The 16385-nt window shown below is 39.8% G+C and overlaps 2 protein-coding genes across 8 annotated transcripts in view; one reads left to right on the top strand and one right to left on the bottom strand.

The window, feature by feature from the left end:
• FBXL13 (F-box and leucine rich repeat protein 13) overlaps positions 1-16385 on the top strand; it is a 271872-nt gene that overhangs the window by 127457 nt on the left and 128030 nt on the right. The window lies entirely within an intron of this gene.
• The window catches only part of LRRC17 (leucine rich repeat containing 17), a 37290-nt gene continuing 25002 nt past the window's right edge, over positions 4098-16385 (bottom strand). For 3 of the 4 annotated variants that reach the window (XM_030826694.1, XM_030826695.1, XM_030826696.1), the window contains 3 exons: positions 14895-15801; positions 9714-9869; positions 4098-5002 (listed from right to left, as the gene is read on the bottom strand). In XM_030826694.1, the coding sequence (XP_030682554.1) occupies positions 4605-5002; positions 9714-9869; positions 14895-15666 (1326 nt within the window). In that variant the 5' untranslated portion in view covers positions 15667-15801 and the 3' untranslated portion in view covers positions 4098-4604. Of the gene's footprint in view, positions 5003-9713; positions 9870-14894; positions 16221-16385 lie in introns of those variants that run through there. The other variant, XM_003268185.4, reaches the window with a different exon arrangement.

Raw genomic sequence — 16385 nt, 5'->3', positions numbered from 1 at the left:
TGGTGTGTCGAGAATTACACACATTTCTGGGAAGATTGGTTTTCTGACTCTTACATTGAAGATAAATATTGGCTACTCTTTTGGGCTGTTTGGCTGACTGAACACAATAGTTGTAATCCTTATACCAGTAAAGTTGTAGAAAATTAACTGTAGAATGTTATCTTAAAATATTTAAGGCTGGGCACGGTGGCTCGTGCCTGTAATCCCAGTACTTTGGGAGGCCAAGGCACGCGGATCACTTGAGGCCAGGAGTTTGAGCCCAGCCTGGCCAACATGGTGAAACCTTGTCTTTACTAAAAATACATAAATTAGCCAGGCGTGGTGATGTGTGACCGTGATTCTAGCTACTCGGGTGGCTGAGGCATGAGAATTGCTTGAACCCATGAGGTGGAGGTTACAGTGTGCCAAGATCATGCCACTGCACTTCAGCTTGGGTGACAGAGCGAGACTGTGTCCAAAAAAAAAAAAAAAAAAAAAAAAAGGCTGGGCGCGGTGGCTCACGCCTATATTCCCAGCACTTTGGGAGGCCAAGGCGGGCAGATCACAAGGTCAGGAGATCGAGATCATCCTGGCTAACACGGTGAAACCCCGTCTCTACTAAAAATACAAAACATTAGCTGGGTGTGGTGGCGAGCGCCTGTAGTCCCAGCTACTCAGGAAGCTGAGACAAGAGGATCACTTGGAACCTGGGAGGTGGAGGTTGCAGTGAGCCAAGATCGCACCACTGCACTCCACCCTGGGCGACAGAGCGAGACTCCGTGTCAAAAAAAAAAAAGAAAATAAATAAATCCTTAAAAGGCAGATGAGGGCACAGACTTACAGAATTTAGACAAGTAGATCCTCATTACTGGCCGGGCACGGTGGTCCTGTGATGCCAGCACATTGGGAAGCTGAGGTGGGCGGATCATTTGAGGTCAGGAGTTTGAGACCAGCTTGGCCAACATGGTGAAACCCTGTCTCTACTAAAAATATAAAATTTAGCCAGGCGTGGTGGCGGGCGCCTGTAATCCCAGCTACCCAGGAGGCCAAGGCAGGAGAATCACTTGAATTCAAGAGGCAGAGGTTGTGATGAGCCAAGATGGTGCCATTGCACTCCTGCCTGGGTGACAAAGGGAGACTCCAACTCAAAAAAAAAAAAAAAGGATCCTCATTACTGAATCCCTTCGATTTGCCAATTTGCCAGAGCAGGAGACTCAGATTTCTCAGAAACAGACATGAATTGATCCAGGGCATAGGCTCCAGAGGATAGAATGGTGAATGAATGAAAAAGCAGTGCTGCTTAACATTAAATATCTTTCTCGAGTAACTAGGCATTAGGTCACAGCCAACTCAGGACTCAGGAGGACTCCGTTTATAGTAAATCTTGTCTCCTTCAGAAAAATCAGAGAATCTTACAACTAGGAAAGGGTTTTGTTTTTTTTTTAACTTATTTTATCTAAATATCCAAGTGATATATACGTTCAAATATGTATATCTCAGGATAGTAGTATTTTTTACTACCATAAAATATACTGATTTTTGTAACCTTATCAACTTGTATTGTCTGTCATAAAAAAGAGACATCCAAAGACAAGTTATAAGAGTAACTATCAAGTAAGAAATTGGTGGAAGAGGAAGTGTCTAATTGTTCACTCCATCATGAATCAACTACACTTCCCTGAAAAAGTGTAACTCTGATGTAGAAAAGGGGCAAATCTTAAGATTTGAAAATCCACTTCAGTCTTGACCCTGAGAGATGTCAGCAATACCTACTGACTTACTTTTGGATGGCCTGGATTAATTTCTGTTTTGATGTTTTCAGGAGCTTTATTTCCAAATACATCCCTGGGGATTAAATTGAATATAAAAATCAACCAATAAAATCCCTAACTAGCCTCTAAAAATTATACCAGAGAACAACTTGGGTCCTTTCTCTGAATCAGGTTTCATCTCATTTCATTCCAGAATCCTCTTGCCTCCAGTATGATTCTCTTGTCACACCAGGCTTTTTCCATCATCAAATCTTGGCTCTTTCTGGTCCTATGTCCTTAAAATTCCACTGTGAGGCTCATGAACAATAATAAATGAATTTGTAAATAATTGAACTTGTTACATCTCTCTGGTAACATTTGAAATGTAATAGCTGGCTTTCATGCCTCATAGTGAGCAATGTAGGGATTTGCATGGAGAAGTAATGTCTCTAAGTCCCCACCTCTGACCCAGACCACTGGGCAGAGTGGTTAGAACCTCGCAGTCCAGTCCAGGCTCAGTGGCTCATGCCTGTAATCCCAGCACTTTGGGAGGCTGAGGCGAGCAGATCACCTGAGGTCAAGAGTTAGAGACCAGCCTGACCAACATGGCAAAACCCCCGTCTCTACTAAAAATACAAAAATTAGCTGGGTGTGGTGGCGGGCGCCTGTAATCCCAGCTACTCGGGAGGCTGAGGCAGGAGAATCGCTTGAACCCAGGAGGCGAAGGCTACAGTGAGACGGGATTGCAACACTGCACTCCAGACTGGATGACAGAGCAAGACTGTCTCAAAATAAATAAATAAATAAATAAATAAATAAATAAATAAATAAATAAAATAAAAATAGAACCTCACAATCCAGAGTTATTTACTGAAGCATTAGCTCTGGCAATTCTTCTGGCTTCCCATTCTCTTTGTTTCCTGTATATAAATACAGATCTAAATGTCTTGGACAAAAGACTTTCTCCTGCCAACTGCCCTCACGAGTGCTCCCCCACTTTCCTGGTACCTGCTCCTTTTTGGGGTTTGGTTCTGGAAGTTCTGGTGCCAGACAGTCACGGACAAGGGTAACTTTTACAATGCTGTGCAGCTCTGCATAGCAGAAAGGGCTTAGGCAGAGCTGAATCCTGGCCCTGCCACTTGCCAGCTGTGTGACTTTGTCCAAGTTACCTAAACTCTCCACCTTGATTCCTCACCTATAAAAGGCAGACAGTATTACCTATCTCAGAGGGATTTTGTGAGAATTAGAAGTAGCATATGTGAAGCTCTTAGCACAGTGTCTGGCATGTAGCGTGTGCTTTAAAAGTGCATGGCTGAGTGTGGCGCTCACGCCTGTAATCCCAGCACTTTGGGAGGGCGAGGTGGGTGGATCACTTGAAGTCAGGAGTTCAAGACCAGCCTGACCAACATGGTGAAACCTTGTCTCTACTAAAAATATAAAAATTAGCCAGGCATGGTGGCAAGCACCTGTAATACCAGCTACTCGGGAGGTTGAGACAGGAGAATCGCTTGAACCCAGGAGGCGTAGGTTGCAGCGAGCTGAGATTGGACCACTGCACTCCAGCCTGGGCAACAGAGCAAGACTCTATCTCAGAAAAAAAAAATGCCTAATACTATTTGTTATATACCATCTTCCATGTTTTGGGAGTTTGTGCAAGTATCAGATAAGGTGGTTATTTGCTAAACTTTGTAGGAATTCCTTGATACAAGAAATGAAAATGTATTCAACTCAGCATAAAAGGAAAATGTATATTAAAAGGAAAAAGTAGTATCTCACTAAGGACATGTGTATATTTCTTTTCACTTTATTTTTCTCTCTGTAGAATATGACTAGCTAAATGCAAACTGATAGGATCAGGGTCTAAAATCCTCCACTGATTTCCTCTTTTGCTGGTGATCTAGTTCTCTAGGTGAGCTCATTTTAACCTGCAAACCCAAATCATGGGGCTTCTTTTGGGCACCACCTCCTGCCTCAGTGGCCTCGTATTATTTCCTATATTTTATTCTGGCTTCATCCCAAATACTGCCCCCAAATCCTAATTTCATTCTTTATTTTATGCTCCTTGACATATTAGCTTAGCAGGAAGGGCCCTTTCTCATGGACAGGTGGATTCCCAGTATGAACCCTGCTCAAAACAAAAACAAAAACAAACAAACAAAAATGGTGTTTTCACATTCACCAGTGTTTATACCTCTTCAGGGCTCATGCTTCACCCCATCTACAGCTGTTAATCAGGGTCCTAGCTTCCAATGTAATTCTCACATTCTCTATTTATTGTTTGTGACAATTCTCTTTCAGGTCTAGCTTGACAGTACTTTGCAAGGATCAGTGAAGAGTGGTTGAGAATTTCGATGTATCAGGACCTCATTTTGGAATGCACAGAAATCAGAAATGGAAATTTATTTAACGTATAAGATGACTTACTGAAAAAAAGTAGAGGGGTAGGGAATGACATTTTATTAAAACAGCATTTGTATAAAATCATTTTGATCATCTTCAGGTATGCACAAACAGCTATTGAAAGGCATGTAAACATGAACCAAGTTTTTTTTCTTTATTTTCAAAAAGCAGTAAAAACATTTGTACAGGACATTATGAAATTCTAATGCCATCATTAGGACCCAACTGCTGCAGGTTACCAGTGTGGAATTGCATATCACCAGATGCTGTTCCACAAATGGACAGGCAAGCAGGATGACAGTATTCCTTTGATTACTATAATAGTCACGATAATACTTATCATAATTAAAGAAAGCTTCCTTTAGCTGGATTACCCTGCATAAATAGGCAACACAGTTAATCAAATGTAAACATATGTTTTCTAACACCAGTATAGAAAATACAAAACTAATTACAATCAGAACAATTTCTACCTTATCCCACTATAGTAATTATTACGCTTTGCTTCTTTGCGGTGTGATCTCTATGTTTTTTTTCCCATTCATCATCTTCTGTGTCTTGGTCAAATGACTCAGGATATGCTGGTAACTTGTCTTTGGGGCATTCTTCATAGTAACTTCTAATATATTTTCCCACAGACCATCCTTTGTATTCTTCAGGCGTTTTGCATTCCAGGCCATTAAAATGGACATTGTAGTGGTGCTTTAACCAGTAGTAGAGGTAGTGAATGTTGTAGTCACATCTCCAAGGGTTATCTCTGAGCCACAAGAGTTTCAAAAAATACAAGTCTTCTAATACACCATAGTCAAAGTTTTGCAGACTGTTGTTTGATAAATCTAATTCTTCTAAATGTGTGAGCCCTAAAAAAGCAGCTGGGAACAGAAAATATTTATTGAGCCTGAGTAATTGAGTTAATACAGTGTATGGTATATCGAAAGGACAAATACAAATTTTAAAAAGAGGCTTAATTTTCCCCTTTGAAAATAAAGAGATTTATTTTCCTTTCTTTTTCCTAGAGCTTTTACTTCAGAAAACTTTAAACTCTAAGTACTTTCTCCTCTCTTTGAAATGTCTTTAAATCCTTTTGAAGACTAGATAGGCTTTTTATCACCTTTACGATGCGACGCAAGAATGTCTTTTCCAAGGACCTGGGAGCTATCTCTTTGAAATGTAAACATCAAGGAAGACGGTACCTCCATCTCCCAGCTCTGGTGGGAGGGTGGGGTCCTAACTTTGGTGAGATCTTGCTTCCAGTTGCAAAACTACCTCCTGTCATGAAGGCAGAAATTTATTTTTCTCTGAATAAAGCCAATAAGCTAACACAGATGGTCACCCCATTTACCAGGTAAAGTTAGGATGAATTATGTGTGACAAAAGGTGTTGTCAAATCTTCTTCCTTAAGGACTCGTTATTGTTTGTCCTGAAAACGTGTATGTAATGGGTGGTATCTGCTTGGCTACATAGGGGTGAGATTCCTGTAATGGGTGGTCTCTGCCTGGTTACGTAGGGGCGAGAGTCTTTGCAGTCTCTTAGTGGATTGCCTGTGATACGCATCACATTCTGGTTTAATGCTTAGTCAATAATGAAGGTGTTTTCTTTCGTTACTACCTTTGTGGAGAGAATTTCTGGATTGAAAGAAGGTTTTGTTTTTAATTATGTTTTTCCACTGTAAACATGTCTAAATGCAAAATTGTGAAATATATTGCTACTCAAAGCTTTTCCCTTGATTAGAATACAATATTCAGTTTTAAGTTAGCTTTAAAAAATGTATTTTGGGCTCATTTTTTTTTTTTTTGGTAATTACTTGTTAAAAAAAGATACTACAAAAAAGAGACATGAATTAAGAAAATATTTCGCATGTAAGACAAGTACAGATAAAAATGAAAAATGTGCTGGGTGGTGATCTGAAAGTTCCTGGGATATCAGTAACCCTGAAAATGCCTAGAAAACAACCTTTTCCCGGTGTTGGGGGAAGGGTTCTATTCCTGTAGAGTCCAAAAACAAACCATTTTTTCCAACATTTTGAAAACATCTGGTTGTATTTTGGGAAACTATGGTAGCTATCAGCTTTGAATCCATATGTATTTAATTTTGCTGGAGGTTGGATAATTAAAACCAATATAAAATATAACTGAAAATAAAACAACGAAAAGCTTTTTTCCCCCTCTAAGAGCAAAGAAATCTACACCTGGATTATCTGTATTCCAGTTGATATGGACCAGCCAGATACTCCAGAAATACTCACAAATATTTTGTTTCTGTTTCAAACATTATCTCATTATTGTTTTAAAATACCCTTGTAGAGCATAACATCCTTATTTTGAATTAGGAAAATATGTGGTCATACCAATACTATTAACTATTTTCATATTATCTGTTCTCAGAAAAAACCCATAATTCCTCCTTAAAAAAATAACTTTCTATTTTGGTACCAAGCAATGTCTTGCGGGTAGGGGACAAAAGATCAGCCCTTGTGTTCTGAAGATACTGGATTTTTTCTATTTGCTAAAATTCTGTGAGTCAGTGATCTCACAGATTTACTTTTCTCAAGACATTAGACTTTGAGATTAAAAGCATATGTAAACATTCCTAGATTTTATTTTGAAAGTGTTGTATATTGTTACTTAAACCATATATATTCAGGCACTTGAGAAAACTAGTTTTCGTCTGTTTCTTAAAGGAGGTAAAAACCCCCTAGTAGGGTATCTTCTTTGTCTTTTCCACAACAATGTCTGGCATTTTATATGATTGTTATTCACGTCTTTTAAAGTCTGGTGACTCCCACTGCATTTGTATGCTTACCACAGCAAAAATCATTCAAGTAAGTCTACTTGCAGGGTTTCATCTCAGAGACCCTGAAATATAGGAGACCTTTCATTTTAAAACTTTTTTAGGTCATTTTGCCTTAACTGCTGAGATACTTTTTTGTTTCAAAATAACTTTTTTGTTCTAGGAAAGTGCTTGGCATTTGGTAGGTGCTCAATAAATATTTATTAATGTAGAAAATACGTTCCTGAGATTGAATTGAACAAAGGGGGAAAAAAAGAGTACCACTGCTGATGGTAGAGAACATTTTGTGTCAGCAAGGAACACACATTTGGTGAACAAGATTAAAAGGCCTTCAGGGGATCCTAAGGACAGAAAAGGAATCCCTGCAATTATGAGAATTCCACAACTGATGAAAAGTATCAGTTACGGGAAACATGTGAAAAACATCAGTAGAAGCAAGGCAAGTCCATTTTGCACTATTATCTATCTCTTTACATTGTCTTCTCATTTTTCTCAAGTTTTCTTTGTGTACTAGTTTTGTTGTAACTAAAACATTGCCACACTGTTACTCATTACTTTAATACATTTAACTTAGGACATATAATAACTATTATAATCTTTTTTTTTTTGAGATAGCTTTAAAACTTGTTTGCATTGATAGTTGGTAAACTACAGTTTTGCTTGTGGATGACAGCAGAAGGAAATTAGACACTTGCCCAAGGACCTTTGGAATGGCTTTTGCTTGTCCTGCGATTCTTTAGTTTGTAACCACCAAGTGGGTTCACCTTGCCCACTGCCTAGACAGAGTCGATTTATCAAGACAGGGGAATTGCGATGGAGAAAGAGTAATTCGTGCAGAGCTGGCTGTTTGGGAGACCAGAGTTTTATAATCACTCAAATCAGTCTCCCCAAGCATTCAGGCATCAGAGTTTTTAAAGATAATTTGCTAGGTAGGGGCTTGGGAAGTGGGGAGTGCTGATTGGTCAGGTTGGAGATGGAATCATAGGGGGTCGAAGTGAGTTTATCTTGCAAGAAAGGGTCTCTACTTCCAGATTCTTTACCCTGTACCCTGGCTTTGTGAACACGACACTGGCTACCAGTGACTGACTTGCACACTAATATAATGCTAACTTCATTTGGGAGAAGGGTGTCTGTAGTATTCTTATTTATTGAAAAACAAAAATTGCTTTTGACTTCACAGTTCAAACATACTCCCAAGTTAGCATCATCTGTAACAGGCTAAGGTATAAGTGTAGCATACTGCTGTCCCTTGGGAAATTTTAAAAAATTATGCTTTTCTAATTTTTAAAAAGAGGTTAATTCTAAAATATGCCCTTGTGGATCCAGAATGTTCATTCTAATTTTTCACTTTTATTGCCTTAAAATTCTAATGTTCTGTTAATGGTATTAGATTATCACGAAGAAAAGCAGGGGAAACAGTTGTACTCAAAATGTTTATAACATTACATTACATTATTAATAATTTTAATAATCATTTTCATAGTTAAAGCTTTTCAAATCGAAGTAGCCTAGTGAAAGCACTTGTGTTATATATGTTATAAATCTGGTCAATATTGCAGTAATTCTCAGTTCTTTCCAAATCCAATGTGTTTACTTAATTTACCAAGCTCATTTTCGCCAGAGGCTTTGCTTAGCAAATGCAGAAGAGATTTGAAGGATGGGAAAGAGAATTGGTCTTGATCTAGAACTAGATAAAATATGTCTGGCTCCGGTTTGAGCACATTTTATCCTAATTTATGAGCTTAGTGCTTAGCAGTTTGTTTCTAATTTATTCTAAACAAGATGGGGCTTAATGAATAGCAAAGAAAATTCCAAATTTGAATTTCCCTTTAAAAATCACTACATTTAGACCAGGCGTGGTGGCTCACGCCTGTAATCCCAGCACTTTGGGAGGCTGAGGTGGGCGGATCATGAGGTCAGGAGATAGAGACCATCCTGGCTAACACGGTGAAACCCTGTCTCTACTAAAAATACAGAAAAATTAGCCGGGCGTGGTGGCGGGCACCTGTAGTTCCAGCTACTTGGGAGGCTGAGGCAGGAGAATGGCGTGAACCCGGGAGGCAGAGCTTGCAGTGAGCCGAGATTGCACCATTGCACTCCAGCCTGGGCAACAAGAGCGAGACACCGTCTCAAAAAAAAAAAAAAAAAAATCACTACATTTGGCTAGGCGCGGTGGCTCATGCCTGTAATCCCAGCACTTTGGGAGGCCAAGGTGGGTGGATCACCTGAGGTCAGGAGTTTGAGACCAGCCTGACCAACATGATGAAACCCCATCTCTACTAAAAATACAAAATTAGCCAGGCATGGTGGCACATGCCCATAATCCCAGCTACTTGGGAGGCTGAGGCAGGAGAATTGCTTGAACCCGGGAGGCAGAGGTTGCAGTGAGCAGAGATCACACCATTGCAATCCAGCCTGGGCAACAAGAGCGAGACTCCATCTCAAAAAACAAAAAACCAGAAAAACAAAAAAACAAAACAACCCACTACATTTTAGTATACTATTGACCATTTGCCATATATTACTTTAAAAATCTATTCTATAACACACTATTTGGGCTAACTGAATTAAATGATAGTAATATGTGGTACTACATACTTCATAAAGCAGCATTTTGGCAAGTTATTTATCTGAGTGCCAAACAACTAGTAAAAGTGCATGTTTAATTAAAACTTGTACTTTATTATTTAGTTCAGTTACTTTTAAACTAAATTTACTGTATATAAGTGTTGCCATAGAAAAAAATCACAGAACACTTGCCACGAATTGAAGGGGCTATACAGGGGAACTTACCGGGATCAATGAATTCAATGCCATTGCTGCTGAGGTTTAATTTCTTCAGCTCATGAACATCTTCAAATTCCTTGGGTCGAAGTTGGTTGATTTTATTGTATGACAAGTCAAGTTTAACAATATCTGGAGGGATGTTGTTTGGCACTTTTTTCAACTCTGGAAAATTTAATAATATTTATGTTATTATGCTCTTTTTGCCCCCATTTTCTCGGTCACCATTATATCTGTGTGATTGAAGAATCAACTCTTAAAGAGAAAGGGTAAAGGGCTATCTAAAGCCAAAGGAAGTCAGTATGAAACAAGCCTTAGCATATGCTAAATTCCATCAAAGCCCAGCAAAGCCTCCAGTGACTTCCCATCTAATTGTGATGAAAGCCAGAGTCCTCACTAAGGCCCTATAAAGCCATTAAGACCTGTAGGTCATCCTTGTCACCAGAGTCAGCACCTCCTAGGTTCTAAAAAGCAGCCTGTTTATCAGGACTTGCTTATTGAACCCACATCTGCTGGGCTGGACATGAGGGTGGATGACAGAGCAACCACTGTAGGGCAAGCTAAAGTGGGTTAACCACAAATAAATGGGTAGAAAAAATGTTTATGAGAACACCCTGACACTAGGCCTAGGCAATGTGGCAGATCTGTGGGTGCTGGAAAAAGAATATAAACTGCAGAATCCATTTTGGGATTCTCAGCAGCAGTCCTGGGTAAAAATAGCATTCACAAGTAATACCAGGAAATGCAAAGCAAAGGCTTTCCTAGTGTGGCTTAGAAAAACAAGGAAAATCTCATTTGCTGTGTTGATAAGTAGAAAAATTCTTTCGTTCTTTTACCTTAAAACTTGAATGAGAATTGCAATATTGATGCAAAGTGTTTGCTTTTGATAAAGAGTATATAAATATACATTTCCCCAGACCAGAAGGAGAGTTTGATCAATGCCCCTATTTCTAGTCCAGGTACTATGTGGTATGTACATTTCATATATACGGCTACCCCAAATTCTTGATAAATGCCTCAACAAATACCATATTTACTTGATTGTTACCCCTTACAAGCTTGCTCCTCCTCCAGCCAAATCTTGTTGATGTTGAGGAAGAAATTAGGAAATTTCTCCAGGTAATCTCCCCATTTAGCAGGCTATATTGGTTGTCAGCAACCTCAGAACTACTCTGAAAGCTTTTAATAGTAAGAAAAGAGACATAAATGGCCCCGTTTATTGCATGTACAAAATTCTTAACTATTGTTCAAGCTGTAGTAAAATTGTGCCCTTAACTTTGGAGGCAGCTAAGGGTAATTTACCTGCATAATTCTCCCCCATCTGATATTAGAAGTAAAATAACTCCTTAAAAATGGCAAACTATTCTGGTCAATGTGAAGCTAAAGCAGTTTAAAAACGCTGACTTTCACGTATTCTTGGCAAATCCGTTTACCTCAATATGGCATAAATATGCCTTTCAATTAGTCTCACATTTATTCCCTTTGAAACACTAGGATTTCTTGGCAAAGTACCTGTTTCTCAGTGAATAAAGCTATTATTCATTTTTCTTGCCATTGGATATTTAAGGCAAAAATACATAGTGATCATTGAGGTCTGTGTGGTTGAACAGGCACATATTAGGTCCCCTATACACACCATCTGACTCATTGCAAGTCAGCTGGGCAAGGCTCAACTCCGAGTTGGGGAATCTGTATGCAAGTTCTCTATGTGTGACCATGTATATGTGGTATACTTGTACAGAGCCTCAGGTTGTCACACTTGAATTCTAGCCATGATTTTTAACTTCTATGTATTTTCACTTTCAAAGGTTGCTTAAATTACTGCTTTGAAAGAATAAAGAAAAGCAGTCCAGTTATCATCATCAATCTAAAGCACATGGCTCTGTGGCAGGCACTACCAAAGGGAATTTAATAAACAAGACTTTTCCCTTTGAATTTATGGGAATCAGCAATATAACAAAAAATAAAAAATAAATGATGAAATGAATCACTAGATTTATATAAACCATAGTGAAAGCCATTTGTATTGACAGTATTAAAAGACAAAGCTACCCTTCATTTTTTTTTTTTTCTTTGAGACAGTCGCTCTGTCACCCAGGCTGGAGTGCAGTGGCGTGATCTCAGCTCACTGCAACCTCTGCCTCCCGAGTTCAAGTGATTCTCATGCCTCAGCTTCCCAAGTAGCTGGGATTACAGGTGCCCGCCACCATGCCTGGCTATTTGTGTGTGTGTGTCTGTGTGTGTGTGTTTTTAGTAGAGATGGGGTTTCAACTTGTTGGCCAGGCCGGTTTCGAACTCCTGACCTCAAGTGACCCACCTGCCTCGGCCTCCCAAAGTGCTGGGATTATAGGCGTGAGCCACTGCACCTGGCCTACCCTTCCTCTTATAGTCTAAAATAATAGGCTCTGAATTACATAGTCATTAACACTTGGAGGAACTTAAGTTGTTCTTTGATGACCCAATATTATATATGCTAAGTGTGTATGTCATGAAACCTTATTTATATTGTGTTTCAGTAAATAATGTGTATTTTTAAAGCAGGGGGTATGAATTTATGGGGCATTTCTGGAAGGTTGTATTTAGACAACAATAAGTTGAAGAAACCAATAAAAATGTACATATATATATATATATATTTTTTTTTTTTTTTTTTTGAGACGGAGTCTCGCTCTGTCGCCCAGGCTGGAGTGCAGTGGTGCAATCTCGGCTCACTGCAAGCTCCGCCTCCCGGGTTCACGCCATTCTCCTGCCTCAGCCTCTCTGAGTAGCTGGGACTACAGGCGCCAACCACCACGCCCGGCTAATTTTTTTGTATTTTTAGTAGAGACGGGGTTTCACCGTGGTCTCGATCTCCTGACCTCGTGATCCACCCGCCTCGGCCTCCCAAAGTGCTGGGATTACAAGCGTGAGCCACCGTGCCCAGCCTGTACTTATATTTTTATAAGCTGATGTTTTTCAAGAGAAAAATATTATGGGAAAAAAAGGAAAAAACACAAAAGCAGAAATGGGCTCATTGGGGGAGGGAATGGCCCAAGATCATAAAAGCAGTGAAAAAGAGACATTTCCTCACATGTTATCTCTTCTTAGAACACAGTATAGTCTCGTTGTAGAAGTTTTAAATCTTGTGTAGATGGTATTTTTCTCAGATAATTAATAAACCTAATACTGTTTACTTTTCTCATTTACACCTGATACAGCAAGTGCAAATTCACTGTAGCTTGAGGTTAGATCCTCAGCAATATCAAGTATTCTAACTAAAATCTAGGAGAGTAGCTTTGTATTAGTATTAAAAGTATATAATTCCAGTTTTCAATCTAAGCACCACAAAGCAAATTCTAATAAACATGCTCTTCAGCATGAAGCACTAAGGACTCACCATAACAATATCCAGGAAATTCTACCCACTCTGGCTACAGAAAAACTACATTTACTTACTCTTCGAAATTCTCTAATGGTTGCATTGTTGAGGCAGCTGATTGTTTGAATATGCTCAGATTAATTCTGGAAGATTGCAGGGTGAAGTAGAGAGCTCATAGGCTCTGGCTCAGGTAGACCAAGAGTCACTTCTTAGTTTTGCTACTTACCTGTGAGACCCATGGTCAAGTGACTGAATCTCTTTGAGCCTCATTTTCCCCATCTGCAAATGGGAATGTTACTATCTTCCTGGAAGTTGTAGACAGCACGTGTGTGGGTACCTGGAGCCTAGAATGGCATGTCCCAGGTTATGAAGCTGTATGTAACTGCTCTCCTATGGCACTGAATTATATACAGTTCACAGGGTGTCTTGGTAGGCAAACCTCCCTGTGCCACATGGCTGCTGTGGGATCTAACCAGGTGCCATCTTTACAGTTGGGGTGGGAGGTAGGGGAGCAGGGCGGTGGGGCAAGGCTTGAGCATGACTTGCTGGTAAATGAGCAAATTTACTTCTGGTTCAGGTTGCCTGACAATGTTAATAAATTCTTGCCTAAGATTCTCTTGAGAGGAGCCAGGGCCTCCTCTCTGAACTTCCCCTTTCTCTTGCCTTTAAAGAAATAAAACATAGCAAAATTTCCCAAAATAAGTGGAAGAAATGATACTGTGCTTTATATGAACCTTACTTAATGACATCTGGCTTTAATTTAATATTACAAATAAATTATTAAACCATGCCAGAAATGAAACATATAGACATTGTTACATGGTTCGTTATTGTAGGGTAGATTAGCAGTTCCCAGACCACTCTTTGAGAACATCAATCTTCACTAACATGTCAAGAGCATTACTAAAATCTCCCATCTGTTTTCTTAGCTCATGACTTTATCTTGCATGTGCAAATCCTGCATAACACTAGCACAAGATTGCATCGGTTGCAAAACCCAGTAATGATTTGCAGGAAGTAGGTAATATTCTAGAAGGATTTCCTTAGTCTCATAGTTCTCAGGTTAAATATTTTCAATTTAGTTCTTTAAATTTTTATTGTTTTATTCTGGGTAATTTGGAAATAATTAAGATATAGGATGTTAAGAGGCATTTGTTAAAATCAACTACTCAAGAGGCTGAGGCAGGAGAAGTGCTCGAACCCAGGAGGCAGAGGTTGCAGTGAGCCAAGATCGCGCCACTGCACTCCAGCCCGGGCATCAGAGCGAGAGCCCATCAAAAAAAAAAAAAAAAAAAAAAAAAAAAAGGAGCATTTATTAAAACCTTGGGACAAAATGATAAGAAATACAGAAGCGCCATCACTTTCACTCTGTCTCAGAGTGCTCTCACAGTCCTGTTCTGCAGATGTTTTCTCTTTGAGGTGATCTTCTCACAGATGCACACCATGTTTTGACTTTAATCAGTGTAAGTCAGGTTATATAGATGGTATTTGCACTTATTTTCATAGCCCTTGGTTTACCTACCTAAATTAAATTGGAGTTAAGATGAAAGGAATTCCTTACAGTGACAGCTTGCGATGTGCAAATGAGTAGAACTCAAATGGCTGCCCTCCTAAGGATACCTCCTTCCCTCCTGTCATTGTCTTTTAATTACCAACTGCCTTGAGTCTGGACCCCAGAAAAACTTGGGGTAAATTCCATTGTCAATAGGGAAAGATTTCTGGTGGAAGTGACATCAAGAATTCCAAGACATGGTGGGATGTAGGGAGGATTATAAGATTCAAAGAGCATTTCAAGTTATTCATGAAAATGAAAAAGTAAGAAAAGTACAAACCTTTCCTTTTGCAGTCCAGTGTTTGTATAGGAAACATGTAATTGTGGCAAAAAGTTGAGTCCACCTCAGGCTTGATGACTGGGGGTCTCCCTGACACTTGGGGTTTCGGGTCCAATTGTTCCTTTTCTTCTTCATTACACAACTGTTCAGATTTTATCTGCCGCAGTTTTTTATTTTTTTGTTCTTGTGGACTTTCGCACTTGGCGTAGTTCCCCAAATTCCGGTTCCTGGGAATCTGCAACATTGAAATAAGCGTTTCTATCTCACAAGTACAGTGCCAGGGGTTGTCATAAAGACGCAGGTAGCTCAAGAGAGGTGTGTAAATGAACACTTCCTCCGTCAAGACTTTGATCTGGTTGTGCTGCAGTAAGAGGGTGGTGAGTTTGTTTAAACCAAAGAATGCCTCACTCTCAATTTTAGAGATCTCATTCTGCTGCAGATCCAGGCTTTTCAGCTTTTTAAACTTGGAAAACATGTTGTTCTTCAATATGCGGATCTTGTTTCTTGCTAGCAGCATGTGCAGCAAATCCTGAGGCCAACTAGGCAGCACATAAACTAATTTTCTTTCTTGACAATCTAAGTATTTCTCATGGAGGTATGTGTACACGTCACACGGGAGGCCTGGTGCGTAGCGTTTCACCGGGTTGGAGCCTCTCCGGCCTCCACCCGCCCGGCCATGATTCACTCGGCTTCTCACAGTGCCTGGGCCTGCTTTGCGCAGCTCAGCAGCTTTGCAAAAGCAGAGCAAGATTACAATGGTAACCACACGCATCCTGACATCCAGCTGGCCCCAATTACTTCGTGTTACAGACGGAACAATGAAAGTATTCCTTTGAAATCCAAGTTTGGGTAATCTTAACTAATGCAGTTCTGGAACAATGAGACCCAGCTGGGGTACGTGGAGTCCCTAGGTTGGAAGAGAAAAAAATATATATTAAAAGTGAAGGCCTATTGCAAGCACTGTATTACTGACAGATAAGAACAGACTTTTTAAGGCAAAGGCCTTCTAGTTCCACAGAACAGTGACGTAGAAAGCTTCTTCCCCTGTTAGTTGCCTGGGTTAGAGGCCGAATGTTTGTGCCCTGAGTTTGAATCAAGGCTCTCTTACCTGCTTAACTGTATCAACCCAGGTCATCTTCAGCATCTGTAAAACGGGACCGAGGATACCTCCTAATATTGTTGGGAGAATAAAATAGGCCCATGCGCATAAGATGCTTCACAGTGGCCACCCCGGGGGAAGTAGTCACAAATGTTAGGACTCAGCATGATGAAAACTGAAGCCTGTAGTTCATCATCACATCGGATTTAAGAAATTAAAAGAATTCTCCTTCTTTTAAAAGAACACAGCCTTGAGATGCACACACAAGAGTAGGACTTGAATGGTTGTCTTCCTGAGCTTTTTTTTTCTATCCTTTTCTGTCTCCCAGTCACCAACCACGTTGGGTGTGGGCTCCAGAGATGCCTGGAGTAAATGGCACTGTCCTTGTCATC

This window comes from Nomascus leucogenys, chromosome 13 (genome assembly GCF_006542625.1).
Source record: "Nomascus leucogenys isolate Asia chromosome 13, Asia_NLE_v1, whole genome shotgun sequence".
Taxonomy (NCBI): domain Eukaryota; kingdom Metazoa; phylum Chordata; class Mammalia; order Primates; family Hylobatidae; genus Nomascus; species Nomascus leucogenys.
Note: the sequence above shows the minus strand (reverse complement) of the source record. Positions and strands in the feature narration are given on the sequence as shown.